General features: G+C 46.9%; 1 protein-coding gene across 6 annotated transcripts; it reads left to right on the top strand.

Moving 5' to 3' along the window:
- The first annotated feature begins 82 nt into the window (after nt 1–82).
- Nucleotides 83–13450, top strand: CDCA3 (cell division cycle associated 3). 6 transcript variants are annotated; one of them, XM_027831781.3, is made up of 6 exons: nt 83–213; nt 811–990; nt 1287–1422; nt 1923–2207; nt 12208–12329; nt 12989–13450. In XM_027831781.3, the coding sequence occupies exons 2-6, from the start codon at nt 871–873 to the stop codon at nt 13130–13132; spliced, it is 807 nt and encodes a 268-aa protein (XP_027687582.2). In that variant the 5' UTR covers nt 83–213; nt 811–870; the 3' UTR covers nt 13133–13450. The 6 variants fall into 6 exon arrangements, with proteins under 6 accessions (XP_027687582.2, XP_027687581.2, XP_027687580.2 ...); XM_027831780.3 differs by having other exon boundaries at nt 94–277; XM_027831779.3 differs by having other exon boundaries at nt 94–502.
- The last annotated feature ends 6 nt before the right edge of the window (nt 13451–13456 follow it).

Here is a 13456-nt window from a genome sequence, read left to right as displayed (position 1 = left end):
GTCTAAACCTCCAGCCAATGCAAGCGCAAGAGTCCCTTGGGGCGGAGTCGCTGGGAGTTGGACAGCCATAACTGTCAAATGAGGGAAAGCCAATGAGCCACGGAAGCCTGACGACCCCGCCAATAGAAGATGATAAAGTGCAAGGCCAGGAAATAGCCAATCAGATTGGGGAAAAAATTAAATTCCAGCGCCTAGGCAACAAAGAGGGAGGAGGTTCGGTCTTTATGAATGATGTTGCGCTAAGGGTTTGGCTGTCCCCCTAATGGGAGGTTAAGAGGTGGGATTACGGAGTGATTGGCACGGAGATTGGCTAATGAGCGCCCGTCATAGGAAGCCTGGTGTATATTGGGGGCGGGAGTGCTGCACCTTCGCCAGGGAGGGAGCGGCAGACAGACTGACGGACAGACAGACGGCTGGCTGGCTGGCTGGCTGGCTGGCTGGGCGGGCCAATGGGGCGCGGCGAGGGCGGGAGATTTGAATCGCGGCGGAGGTTGGGCCCGAGGTGAGGCTAGGCGGGCGCTTCCCGCGCGCTGGGGCTGGAGAGCCGCGGGGGAGCTGCCGGCGGAGTGTCAGCCGTTCCCGGGCTGTGTGCGCTAGCGGGGTGCGGGGCTGACGGGGTCAGGCCCGGGCGCTGCTGCCCGGCGTCCCTGCCGCAGAGTGGTGAAGGGAGATGCGCGAAGCCAGCCCTGCCCAGCACCTGAGCAGGCGGAGGGCCGCCTCCAGCTCCCCTGCTTAGCAGCGGAGGGGTCGGTGGGTCGCTGCCGCGGGCAGTGCCTGCGGTTAACTCCGCAGCATTTCCATTTTCCTCAGGGCTCCCAGCTGAAGGCGGACTCTGGCGTGGAGGACTCGCCGCTCCTGCTGCCAGCAGCCATGGGGGCTGCTGAGAGCTTCCCAGCTACACCCACTTCGAAACCCTTCCTCAACAAGCACCTGGCACACGTCAGCGACCCCCGGTCCCCCACACCTGGGATCCTGAGGACCCCCATTGAGGTAAGAGGCGATCACAGGTTCATCCTGCCTATGCCAGCCCCAGTCAGACTAAAAACAGGACTGTCCAGTCTGGTGTCCTTACCCAGTCCTTCCCCTCCCTACCCCTGCAAATCAGACCCTCTCACTCAGTATGTCTCACCCAGACCAGTGGGCCTGTCTAGTCCTCTGCTTCTCATCTGAGAAGGATCTGAACATCACAGTTCTGCTTTGTCTTTGCCCACTGTGCATCTGTCTCCCTGCTCTGGTCACAGTGCCTGAGCTATGTCCATTTGTGCCCGACTCCATCTCTTTCTCAGGTGGAGAGCTCCCCTCAGAGAAGCCCCTTGGCTGAGCCCAAGGAAGCGGTGACGGCAGCTGAACAGAGCCAGAGTTGGGACCCTCGATCGCCAACCCTCGGTATCTCACGCACCCCTATGAAGGCTGTGATGGCTGGTAAGTATATGTTTTCTTTTGGAATGTGGCTTGTCGTATGGGCAGATCAGGGTTTCGGGCAGAATCATTGTCTTCAGTCCATTTCTTGGGGGCTCTGGGCCTTTCCCTTATGGAGACCGCTCCCCAGACTCCCAGATCCTTCAGGACTGGGGATGGTTCCTGAGCTCCTTTCCCTGGTTCAGTGTACCCTGTTCACACACTGCCTCCTAACCACCACAGTTCCCTCAGGTTTTGTGCCCTCTAGATATGTACAGGTGATTCTTGTTTTATCTTCTTTATTCTTGGCTCTGTTGAGCTGGGTGAACTTAGCTATTGAAGTCTCCCACCAGAATTTCACCACTCTGGCTCCCTGAGCATTTCTTAATTCTTCTCTGAGCACACTTCAGTTTGTCACTACGTTTCTGAGATTGAAGGGTCCAGAGCTGACTACACTAACTCAGGTGGGGTCTTGCCCCCTCCCCCGGGTCTGATAAGGTGTCTTATCCTCACCTTCTCCCCAGACACCATAAATTGTTTGGTGAAGCAGCTCAGTGAGGCCTTTGGGGCAGAGACCATGGAGCAGGAGTCACTGCTGGAGGAGCCATTAGACCAGGGACCAAATCTTGGAGCTGCCTGTGCTCCAGAGGAGGAGACAAATGGAAAGAACCCTCGGGGGGAAGGCTCTGCCAGAGATGCGTCTCAGGAAAAGATCCCAATGTGGGGTGAGGAGAAGCAGCCACCTTCCAACACTTGTGCTCAGCCTGTAATGAGACCAGCTCACTTCACTGACCCACCCCGCACCTCAGGTAAGTGTATGGGTTTGGGGCCTCCCCTGGTGTGGGGATTGGACGTTCTGGGGAACTGACAGGGGCCTCTGTTGTGGTCACCCAATGGAGGATATGATTAAGGAGGTGAGAGGGGCCAGGATGTGGAGAGGGTGTCAGTGTGGGGTGAGAGGGGGTCTAGAACAAGTGAGAGGGATCTCCCTCAAAGGTCATAATGGGGAGTAGTGTGTTTGCATGTGTCCCCAGGAAAAGTGAGTTAATCCTAGAAAGCAGCAGCATTGGCCCCTCTTGCCCACATACTCCCTGTGTCCCTCACAGCCTGCAAGGAAATGAGTTTAAGGTTCAGCTGGAATTGTGCAGTCTTGCAGAGGTGTAAGAGTGGAAAACCCCAGGGTCCTAGCCTAGTTCTGAAAGGGGAGAAAATGTGGACAGACAGATGGGTTCAGGACCCAACTCCCCCACCCACACCAGCCACATCCCCAGAGCCATTCTGGTTTGCTTCTCCATAACAGTTTTGTGCATCTCACCCTGCCCTACAGACACCGGTTGCTGTCTTCATCACCCTACCCCTGCTTCCTTCCACCCCTTTATATTCCAGATGAAGCACATCTACTGTCTCCTGTCCCCACCACCAGCCCCATGCTGTTAATTCCCTGCCTGCCCCTCTCTGTTATGTTTTAATTGGCTGTTAAGTCATCAGGACCAGATTGTATTCATCCAAGAGTTCTTAGGGAACTTAATTGTGAAATTGCAGAACTACTAACTGTGGCTTGTAACCTATCATTTAAATCAGCTTTTGTTCCAAATGACTTGAGGATAGCTGATGTAACGCCAATTTTTTAAAAGGGCTCCAGAGGTGATCCTGGTAATTACAGGGGCGTAAGCCTGGCTTCAGTGCTGGGTAAACTGGTGGAAACTACAGTAACTCCTCACTTAAAGTTGTCCCAGTTAACGTTGTTATGTTGTTGATCAATTAGAGAACATGCTCATTTAAAATTGCGAAATGCTCCCTTATAACGTTGTTTGACAGCCGCCTGCTTTGTTCACTGCTTGCAGAAAAAGCAGCCTGTTGGAGCTAGCTGGTGGGGGCTTGGAACCAGGGTGGACCAGCTGCCCAGCAGGCTATCAATTACTGGCAGTTCAGCTATCCCTCCCACTACTGCCATGTGCTGCTCCTGACTTCTGCCTTGGAGCTTCTCCTGGTTGCTGTGTTGGGGAAAGGGGGGCTAAGGTCAGTGTGTCCCCCTCCCTCCTGAGCCCGCATGCTTACGCACAGGGCTCAGGATGGAGGAAGCTTGCTGGCAGCAGCTGTTGTCTCAACTTGCTGATCTACTTAAAAAGGCAATGTACTTAGAGTGGGATCAGCGCACTTAAAGGGGCAATGCGCATCTCTCTCTCTCTCGCACAGGAGCCAGCAAACAGAGCTGTAAACAGGGGAGTTTGAGTGAGAGTTTGCAAGGGGAGTTTGTGGGGAAGACTAAGAGAGCCAGGCAGAGGAACAGACAGGCTAGTGAAGGGAGTGTGTGGTGGTCTGGCAGTGTTTTAGTGCTCGTTGGGGGTTTGTTTTGCTGTGGTGGTGGTGGTTTGGTTTGTGTTTCCCGGTCTAACAGGACTTAAGTGAGAAGGCTATGACAGATACAGAGGCAGCAGTGGTAGTGACCCAAGCAGTGGAAGACACAATGAGGATGACTGGATGTGGAAGCTGTGGCATGTACATGATCCTGGAGGGGATACCTGAAAAGAGTTTCATCTGCATGAAGTGCCACCTAATAGAGCCGATGGAAGAAAAGATCCGAGGATTGGAGATGCAGGTGGAAACTCTGGTCGAGTTTAGAAGGGGGTTCGAGCGGATGATGGAGCAAAGACATGAGAGGCTGAAGGGAAAAGCTCAGACTTGCAGATGCAGGCAGGACCAAAGAACTCTGAGGGGAGACTGCTGGGTGAGGAAAGTGGACAGTGGAAACATGTGACTAAGAGAACCAGGCAGAGGAAAAGACAGGCTAGTGAAGGAGAAATAGAGCTCAGGAACAGGTTTGCGGAGTTGGAAAATGAAGAAGGGGCACAGCAGGTGGTCACTGAAGGTGAGAGGGCAAGGAAGAAAAGAGCAGCTAGTCCTATAGGAAGACGGGAAGAGTCAATAGAGATAACAACACCAAAAATGAGCCCCAGGAGGATACGGGATGGGTTGCAGAGAATTGCAAGGGACAATAGGAATTGAGAGGACTTGCAGCCAGAGGGAACAGGGGATAGACCGCAGAATCGCACCATCACCAGGAAAAAGCAGGACTACGTGATTGGGGACTCCTTACTGAGAAGAATAGACAGGCCTGTAACCAGAGCTGATCCAAAGAACAGAAGGGTGTGCTGTCTGCCAGGTGCTAAGATACGGGATGTGGACCTGAGGCTGAAGAGGATCCTAACGGGAAAGAATCCACTGATTCTCCTTCATGTGGGAACAAATGATACTACTAGATTCTCACTGAAACGTATCAAGGGAGACTATGCCAGACTGGGGAAGACACTTAAGGAAATCGAGGCTCAGGTGATCTTCAGTGGGATTCTGCCTGTTCCTAGAGAAGGGCAACAAAGGTGTGACAAGATTATGATGATCAACAGATGGCTCAGGCAGTGGTGCTATAAGGCGGGCTTTGGGATGTTTGGCCACTGGGAAGCATTCATGGACAGAGGACTGTTCTCTCGGGATGGACTTCACCTGAGTAGGGAGGGAAATAGACTTCTAGGATGGAGTCTGGCACAACTGATTAAGAGAGCTTTAAACTAGGAATCTGGGGGAGATGGTTGGGAGAGGTCCAGGTAATCTCCACGCCGGATTTTAACATTGAGAGGGAAGAAAATGAAATAAGAAAGGATACAGCCATGGGTAAGAGAATGGACATAAGGAGGAAGGGTAGTGTAGATACCAGTCTAATAGGTGATACTGGCAGTAGAATGCCTGTGCCTAATAGGGTAAAGAATGTGAGAGAAGACAAACAGCAAAAATTAAGATGTTTGTACACTAATGCGAGGAGCCTAGGTAACAAAATGGAGGAACTAGAGCTATTGGTGCAGGAAGTGAAACCAGATATAGGGGTAAACAGAAACACGGAGTAGTAATCATGACTGGAGTACAGGTATTGAAGGGTATGTGCTGTTTAGGAAAGACAGAAATAAAGGCAAAGGTGGTGGAGTAGCATTGTATATCAATGATGAGGTAGACTGCAAAGAAATAAGTGATGGAATGGATAAGACAGTGTCTGTCTGGGCAAAAATCACAGTGGAGAAGAAAGCTACTAGAGCCTCCCCTAGGATAGTGCTTGGGGTGTGCTATAGACCGCTGGGATCCAGTTTGGATATGGATAGAGACCTCTTTAATGTTTTTAATGAAGTAAATACTAATGGGAATTGTGTGATCATGGGAGACTTTAATTTCCCAGATACGGACTGGAGGACAAGTGCTAGTAACCATAATAGGGCTCAGATTTTCCTGGATGCGATAGCTGACGGACTCCTTCACCAAGCTGTTGCTGAACAAACAAGAGGGGATGCCATTTTAGATTTGGTTTTGGTGAGTAGTGAGGACCTCGTAGAAGAAATGGTTGTAGGGGACAACCTTGGTTCGAGTGATCATGAGCTAATTCAGTTCAAACTAAATGGAAGGATAAACAAAAATAAATCTGTGATTAGGGTTTTTGATTTCAAAAGGGCTAATGTTAAAAAATTAAGGAAATTAGTTAGGGAAGTGGATTGGACTGAAGAATTTGTGGATCTAAAGGCGGAGGAGGCCTGGAATTACTTTAAGTCAAGGTTGCAGAAACTATCCAAAGCCTGCATCCCAAGAAAGGGGAAAAAACTTATAGGCAGGAGTTGTAGACCAAGCTGGATGAGCAAGCATCTTGGAGAGGTGATTTAAGAAAAAGCAGAAGGGAGGGATCAGCAAGGAAAGCTACCTTATTGAGGTCAGAACATGTAGGGATAAAGTGAGAGAGGCCCAAAAGCCATGTAGAGTTGGACCTTGCAAAGGGAATTAAAACCAATAGTAAAAGTTTTCTTCTTATTTATATGGCTATGGAACCAAAGAAAGAAGAAGTGGGACTGCTAAACACTGAGGATGGAGTGGAGATTAAGGATAATTTAGGCATGGCCCAATATCGAAACAAATACTTTGCCTCAGTCTTTAATGAGGAGCTTAGGGATAATGGTAGGCTGACAAATGGGAATGAGATATGGAGGTAGATATTACCACATCCGAGGTAGAAGCCAAACTCGAACAGCTTAATGGGACTAAATCAGGGGGCCCAGATAATATTCATCTAAGAATATTAAAGGAACTGGCACATGAAATTGCAAGCCCATTAGCAAGAATTTGTTATGAATCTGTAAACTCAGGGGTTGTAACGTATGACTGGAGAATTGTTAACATCGTTCCTATTTTTAAGAAAGGAAAAAAAGTGATCCGGATAACTACAGGTCTATTAGTTTGACGTCTGTAGTATGCAAGGGCTTGGAAAAATTCTTGAAGGAGAAAGAAGTTAAGGACATTGAGATCAATGGTAATTGGAACAAAATACAACATGGTTTTACAAAAGGTAGATCGTGCCAAACCAACCTGATCTCCTTCTTTGAGAAGGTAACAGATTTTTTTTGACAAAGGAAACGCAGTGGATTTACTTCAATTTCAGTAAGGCATTTGATACAGTTCCACAGGGGGAATTATTAGCTAAATTGGAAAAGATGAGGATCAATATGAAAATTGAAAGGTGGATAAGGAACTGGTTAAAGGGGAGACTACAACGGGTCATACTGAAAGGTGAACTGCCAGCCTGGAAGGAGGTTACTAGTAGAGTTCCTCAGGGACTGGTTTTGGGACCAATCTTATTTATTCTTTTTATTACTGACCTTGGCACAAAAAGTGGGAATGTGCTAATAAAGTTTGCAGATGACACGAAGCTGGGAGGTATTGCCAATACAGAGAGGGACCGGGATATCATACAAGAAGATCTGGATGACCTTGTAAACTGGAGTAATAGTAATAGGATGAAATTTAATAGTGAAAAGTGAAAGGTCATGCATTTAGGGATTAATAACAAGAATTTTTGTTATAAACTGGGGACGCATCACTTGGAAGTAACAGAGAGGAGGAGAAGGACCTCGGAGTATTGGTTGATCACAGGATGACTATGAGCTGCCAATGTGATATGGCTGTGAAAAAAGCTAATGCGGTCTTGGGATGCATCAGGCGAGGTATTTCCAGTAGAGATAAGGAGGTGTTAGTACCATTATACAAGGCACTGATGAGACCTCTTCTGGAATATCGTGTGCAGTTCTGGTCTCCCATGTTTAAGAAGGATGAATTCAAACTGGAACAGGTACAGAGAAGGGCTACTAGGATGATCCGAGGAATGGAATAGCTGTCTTGTGAAAAAGAAGCCCTTGAGGAATTCCACCATGATTTCAACAATTTCCATCCCACCATCAACCTCAGCCTAAACCAATCCACACAAACGGTCCTTTTCCTTGATGCTACTGTGCTAATAAGCGATGGTCACATAAACACCACCCTATACCGGAAACCTACTGACCGCTATACTTACCTCCATGTCTCCAGCTTCCATCCAGGACACACCACACGATCCATTGTCTACAGACAAGCTCTAAGATACAACCGCATTTGCTCCAACCCCTCAGACAGAGACAAACACCTACAAGATCTCTATCAAGCATTCTTAAAACTACAGTACCCACCTGCTGAAGTGAGGAAACAGATTGACAGAGCCAGAAGAGTACCCAGAAGTCACCTACTACAGGACAGGCCCAACAAAGAAAATAATAGAACGCCACTAGCTGTCACCTTCAGCCCCCAACTAAAACCTCTCCAATGCATCATCAAAGATCTACAACCTATCCTGAAAAATGATCCCTCACTCTCACAGATCTTGGGAGACAGACTAGTCCTCGCTTACAGACAGCCCCTGCAACCTGAAGCAAATACTCTCCAGCAACCACACAACAAAAACAACTAACCCAGGAACAACAAAGCCTGATGCCAACTCTGTCCACATATTTATTCAAGTGACATCATAGGACCTAATCACATTAGCCATGCATCAGGGGCTCATGTACCTGCACATCTACCAATGTGATATATGCCATCGTGTGCCAGTAATGACCCTCTGCCATGTACATTGGCCAAACCGGACAGTCTCTACGCAAAAGAATAAATGGACGCAAATCTGACCTCAGGAATCATAACATTCAAAAACCGGTAGGAGAACGCTTCAACCTCTCTGGTCACTCAGTAACAAACTTAAAGGTGGCAATTTTGCAACAGAAAAGCTTTAAAAACAGACTCCAACGAGAAACTGCTGAGCTTGAATTAATATGCGAACTAGATACCATTAACTTGGGTTTGAATAGAGACTGGGAGTGGCTGGGTCATTACACATATTGAATCTATTTCCCCATGTTAAGTATCATCATACCTTCTTGTCAACTGTCTAAATGGGCCATCTTGATTATCACTATAAAAGTTTTTTTTTTCTCCTGCTGATAATAGCTCATCTTTAATTAATTAGCCTCTTACAGTTACTTCCACCTTTTCATGTTCTCTGTATGTATATATCTTCTTACTATACGTTCCATTCTATGTATCCGATGAAGTGGGCTGCAGCCCACGAAAGCTTATGCTCAAATAATTTGTTAGTCTCTAAAGTGCCACAAGTACTCCTGTTCTTTTTGCGGATACAGACTAACATGGCTGCTACTCTGAAACCTGTCCTATGAAAGGAGACTCAAAGAGCTTGGCTTGTTTCAGCCTTCTTTTGGTTAGGCTAGGGGAGATATGATTGCTCTATATAAATATACCAAAGGGATAAATACCAGGGAGGGAGAGGAATTATTTAAGCTCAGTACCAATGTGGACACAAGAACAAATGGATATAAACTGGCCATCAGGAAGTTTAGACTTGAAATTAGATGAAGGTTTCTAACCATCAGAGGAGTGACGTTCTAGAATAGCCTTCCAAGGGGAGCAGAGGAGGCACAAGACTTATCTGGCTTCAAGACTAAGCTTGATAAGTTTATGGAGGGGATGGTGTGATGGGATAAACTAATAGCCTAATTTTGGCAATTTTTGACTATTAGTGGTAAATATGCCCAATTGCCTGTGATGGGACACTAGATAGGTGGGATCTGAGTTACTACAGAGAATTCTTTCCTGGGTGTCTGGCTGGTGAGTCTTGCCCACATGCTCAGGGTTTAGCTGATCGCCATATTTGCGGCTGGGAAGGAATTTTCCTCCAGGGCAGATTGGCAGAGGCCCTGGGGGTTTTTCGCCTTCCTCTGCAGCGTGGGGCATGGGTCACTTGTTGAAGGATTCTCTGCACCTTGAAGTCTTTAAATTACGAGTTGAGGACTTCAATAGGTCAGACATAGTTCAGGGATTTGTTACAGGGGTGGGTGGGTGAGATTCTGTGGCCTGCGGTGTGTAGGAGGTCAGACTAGACTATCATAATAGTCCCTTCTGACCTTAAAGTCTATGAATCTATGAGCCTCTCATAGGGTGTGTCTCTCTGTTTGCCATGCTGTCTCCCCTCCCTCCATTTGTGCTGCCTTGTAGAGTGTGAGGCTACATTAACAACAATGTGTTAACCATTGAGGGCTCAGTCGAGTGCTATTCATCATTTAGCAGTAAGGCATTCCCTGGGAAATATCTCACTCTCTTCCACCCTCTGGCTCCACCACCTCAACCAAGCTTCATAATCATCATTGCTGTGTATAGTATTAAGTTTTAAACAAACAATTTATAGTGTGTGTGTGTGTGTATATATATATATACACACACACACAAATAGTCTTTTATCTGGTGGGGGAAAAAAAATAACCCTACCCCCCCCCGCACCATTTACATTAATTCTTATGGGGAAATTGGATTTGCTTAACATTGTTTCACTTAACATCACATTTTTCAGAAACATAACTACAACGTTAAGTGAGGAGTTACTGGATAGTAAAAAACAAAATTGTCAGACACCTAGATGAACATAATTTGTTGGGGAGGAGTCAACATGATTTTTGTGAGGCATAATTTCCCTTTACTAATTTACTAGAATTCTTTGAGGGGGTCAACAAGCATGTGGACAAGGGGATCCAGTGGATATAATGTACTTAAATTTTCAGAAAGCCTTTGACAAGGTCCCTCACCAAAGGCTCTTAAACAAAGTAAGATGTCATGGAATAAGAGGGAAGGTCGTCTCATGGATTAGTAACTGGTTAAAAGATAGGAAACAAAGGGTAGAAATAAATGATCAGTTTTCAAAATGGAGAGCGGTAAATAGTGGTGTCCCCCAAGAGTCTGTACTGGACCCAGTCCTATTCAATATATTCATAAATGATCTGGAAAAAGTGGTAAACAGTGAGGTGGCAAAATTTGCAGAACTAATCAACATACTAGACTTCAGTCCAAAGCAGACTGCGAAGTGCTACAAAGGGAATTAACAAAACTGTGTGACTGGGCAACAAAATGGCAGATGAAATTTAATATTGATAAATGCAAAATAATGCACATTGGAAAACATAATCCCAAGTATACATATAAAATGATAGGGTCTAAATTAGCTGTTACCAATCAAGAAAGAGATCTTAGAGTCATTGTGGATAGTTCTCTGAAAATATCCACTCAATGTGCAGCGGCAGTCAAAAAGGCTAACAGAATGTTGGGGAAACATTAATAAAGGGATAGATAAGAAGACAGAAAATATCATATTGCCTCTATATAAATCCATGGTACGCCCACATCTCAAATACTTTGTGCAGATGTGGTTGCCCCATCTCAAAAAAGAGAGATTGGAATTGGAAAAGGTTCAAAAAAGGGCAACAAAAATTATTAGGGGTATGGAACGGCTGCCATATGAGGAGGGATTAATAAGATTGGGACTTTTCCTCTTGGAAAAGAGACTAAAGGAGGATATAATAGAGGTCTATAAGATCTTGACTGATGTGGAGAAAGTAAATAAGGAAGTGTTATTTACTCATAACACAAGAACTAGGGGTCACCAAATGAAATTAATAGGCAGCAGGTTTAAAACAAACAAAAGGAAGTATTTTTTTTCACACAACGCACAGTTAACCTGTGGAACTCTTTGCCAGAGGATGTTGTGAAGGCCAAGACTATAACAGGGCTAAAAACAGAACTAGATAAGTTCCTGGAGGTTAGGTCCATCAATGGCTACTAGTGAGGATGGACAAGGATGGTGTCCCTAGCCTCTGTTTGCCAGAAGCTGGGAATGGGCGACAGAGGATGGATCACTCAATGATTGCCTGTTATGTTCAGTTCCTCTGGGGCATCTGGCATTGGCCGCTGTTGGAAGATAGAATATTGGGCTAGATGGGCCTTTGGTCTGACCCAGTATGGCTGTTTTTATGTAGGAGAGAAGGAGAAAGATGCATGATAAAAATCATTGCTTGTTTTAAGTGAAGCGCATTTAACTGGTAAGGTTAACCAACTGCTACTGGGTTGAGGGGCACAGTTTGTGGTTTGCCTCAGCCAGAGATGGCAGTTTGCTCAAGGGAATGTCTACGGGTGAGAGGTGAAGGGGCTGTAATATGGGAGCGCAGTTTGGAGAGGAGTTTCCTCTGTGTGAGGCAGGACCTGTGTCCTTGCTTATGAGCAGGGGGAGAAGCTCTAGCACGTGGCAATGACAGGGCAGAGGGACCCCATAGCCCTCAGGTGGGGAGAGTAACAAAGGATGTGGGAGATGACAGTGAGATTAGGGAGCCATTGGACCAGTTTACCTCTGTGTAGGGTGGATTTGAGCCTTTAAAACAGGATTGAGCTCTTTTTAAATAAGATGCTCTAGTTTACTCACAAGGCATTGGGTGGTGCAGAAGTACTAGCTGAAATTCTCTGGCCTGTGCTATGCAGGAGGTCAGACTAGATTATCATAAAGGGCAGAAGGGACTATAAAATTGCTGAACCTCTAACTGAATTGCAGCTGCTATTGATTGCGTCTTTCTTTCTCTCCAGGGGGCAAACCCACAAGACGCAAGGCCAGCAACAAAGTCTTGGCAGCCTCTGGTGGTACTGGGCGCTCTCCCCTCAGCATCCTACAGGACGACAATTCCCCAAGTACTCTCACTCCTCGCCAGGTGAGGAGTCTTAGTGGGAGTCTTGTGGGATGAGGCATTAGGACCCCATTAGGGGCAGAGTGGGGATGGAGCTCCTTCAGGTTCTAAACACCCCAATGAGCTCAGTTCAGAATTGTTTCACCCCAGGCCTGGCCCATTCCCCAGAACTCCTGGATGCTAATTTCCCAAATGATGGGGCTCCAGTCCCTTTGGAGAGATGACTCGGGCTCACAGACTCCTCAGTACTGAGAGTTGGTTTCTAAGTTCCTTTTCCCTTTTTGGTCTTATCCTCTTAACCTCCCACTAAATAACCTGCTGTGCCTCCACTCTCCCCCCACACCAGGTTGGAGCCTCCTCAGACAGATGGTCCTCATACCTGTCACCATATCATGGCTTTGCTATGCTGGGTATGCCTTCCTCTTTGAAAATCTCCCCAGACCCTGGCAAGGAGGTGTTTACTAGCCCCTGTGGGATGTATCAAGGCGTAGGTGCAGCCAGAGGGATTTTAAAATGTTTGTTCACCTCATGGCCCCTGCATATTTCTGACCTCTGCCTACCTTGAAAGGACTGAGGGGTCTAGAGCTGGGTGCAGTATCCCATGTAGGGTCTCACCAGAGCCCCAGAGAGGAACACTTCAGACTAACTTGCCTTTGCACTTGGTAATATTCTCTCCTCTCCAGGGTAAGAGGCACCCGTCGCTGTCAGAGAACCTGAGGGAGTGGAAGGAGGTGGCAGTAGATCCAGGGTGCAGCCTCAAATCAGGGGGCCGTGCCTGGAATGACCTGAACAAAGAGAATCAACATTGTCGCTTGGTGGAGAATTAAAGGGTTTGGGGGGTCAATTTTCCCTTGGACTCCTGACAATAACCCTTTCTTCTATCTATGCTTCTGGAATGGAGCCTTCTAAGGACAAAGGATCCTGCCCTTTTGGGTAGGGACACCCTGAGCCTGTAGTTTCTTCTCACCCAACCTTTACAGGGGGAGAGGATGAACAGTAGTTCCTTTTCTCTCCCCTAATTTTATGCATCTCTCTTTTCAGGTACAGGTTTCTGTGTTATGTGGCTGTTGGTCTCTGAAACCTCACTTGCACTGCCTCAATGTATAAGCCCATGCATGTGGTAAATAAACACATTTTAAAGACCATCTGGC

The sequence above is a fragment of the Chelonia mydas genome, chromosome 1 (assembly GCF_015237465.2).
Source record: "Chelonia mydas isolate rCheMyd1 chromosome 1, rCheMyd1.pri.v2, whole genome shotgun sequence".
NCBI classification, from domain to species: Eukaryota; Metazoa; Chordata; order Testudines; family Cheloniidae; genus Chelonia; species Chelonia mydas.
This window is presented reverse-complemented; position numbering and strand designations above follow the sequence as displayed.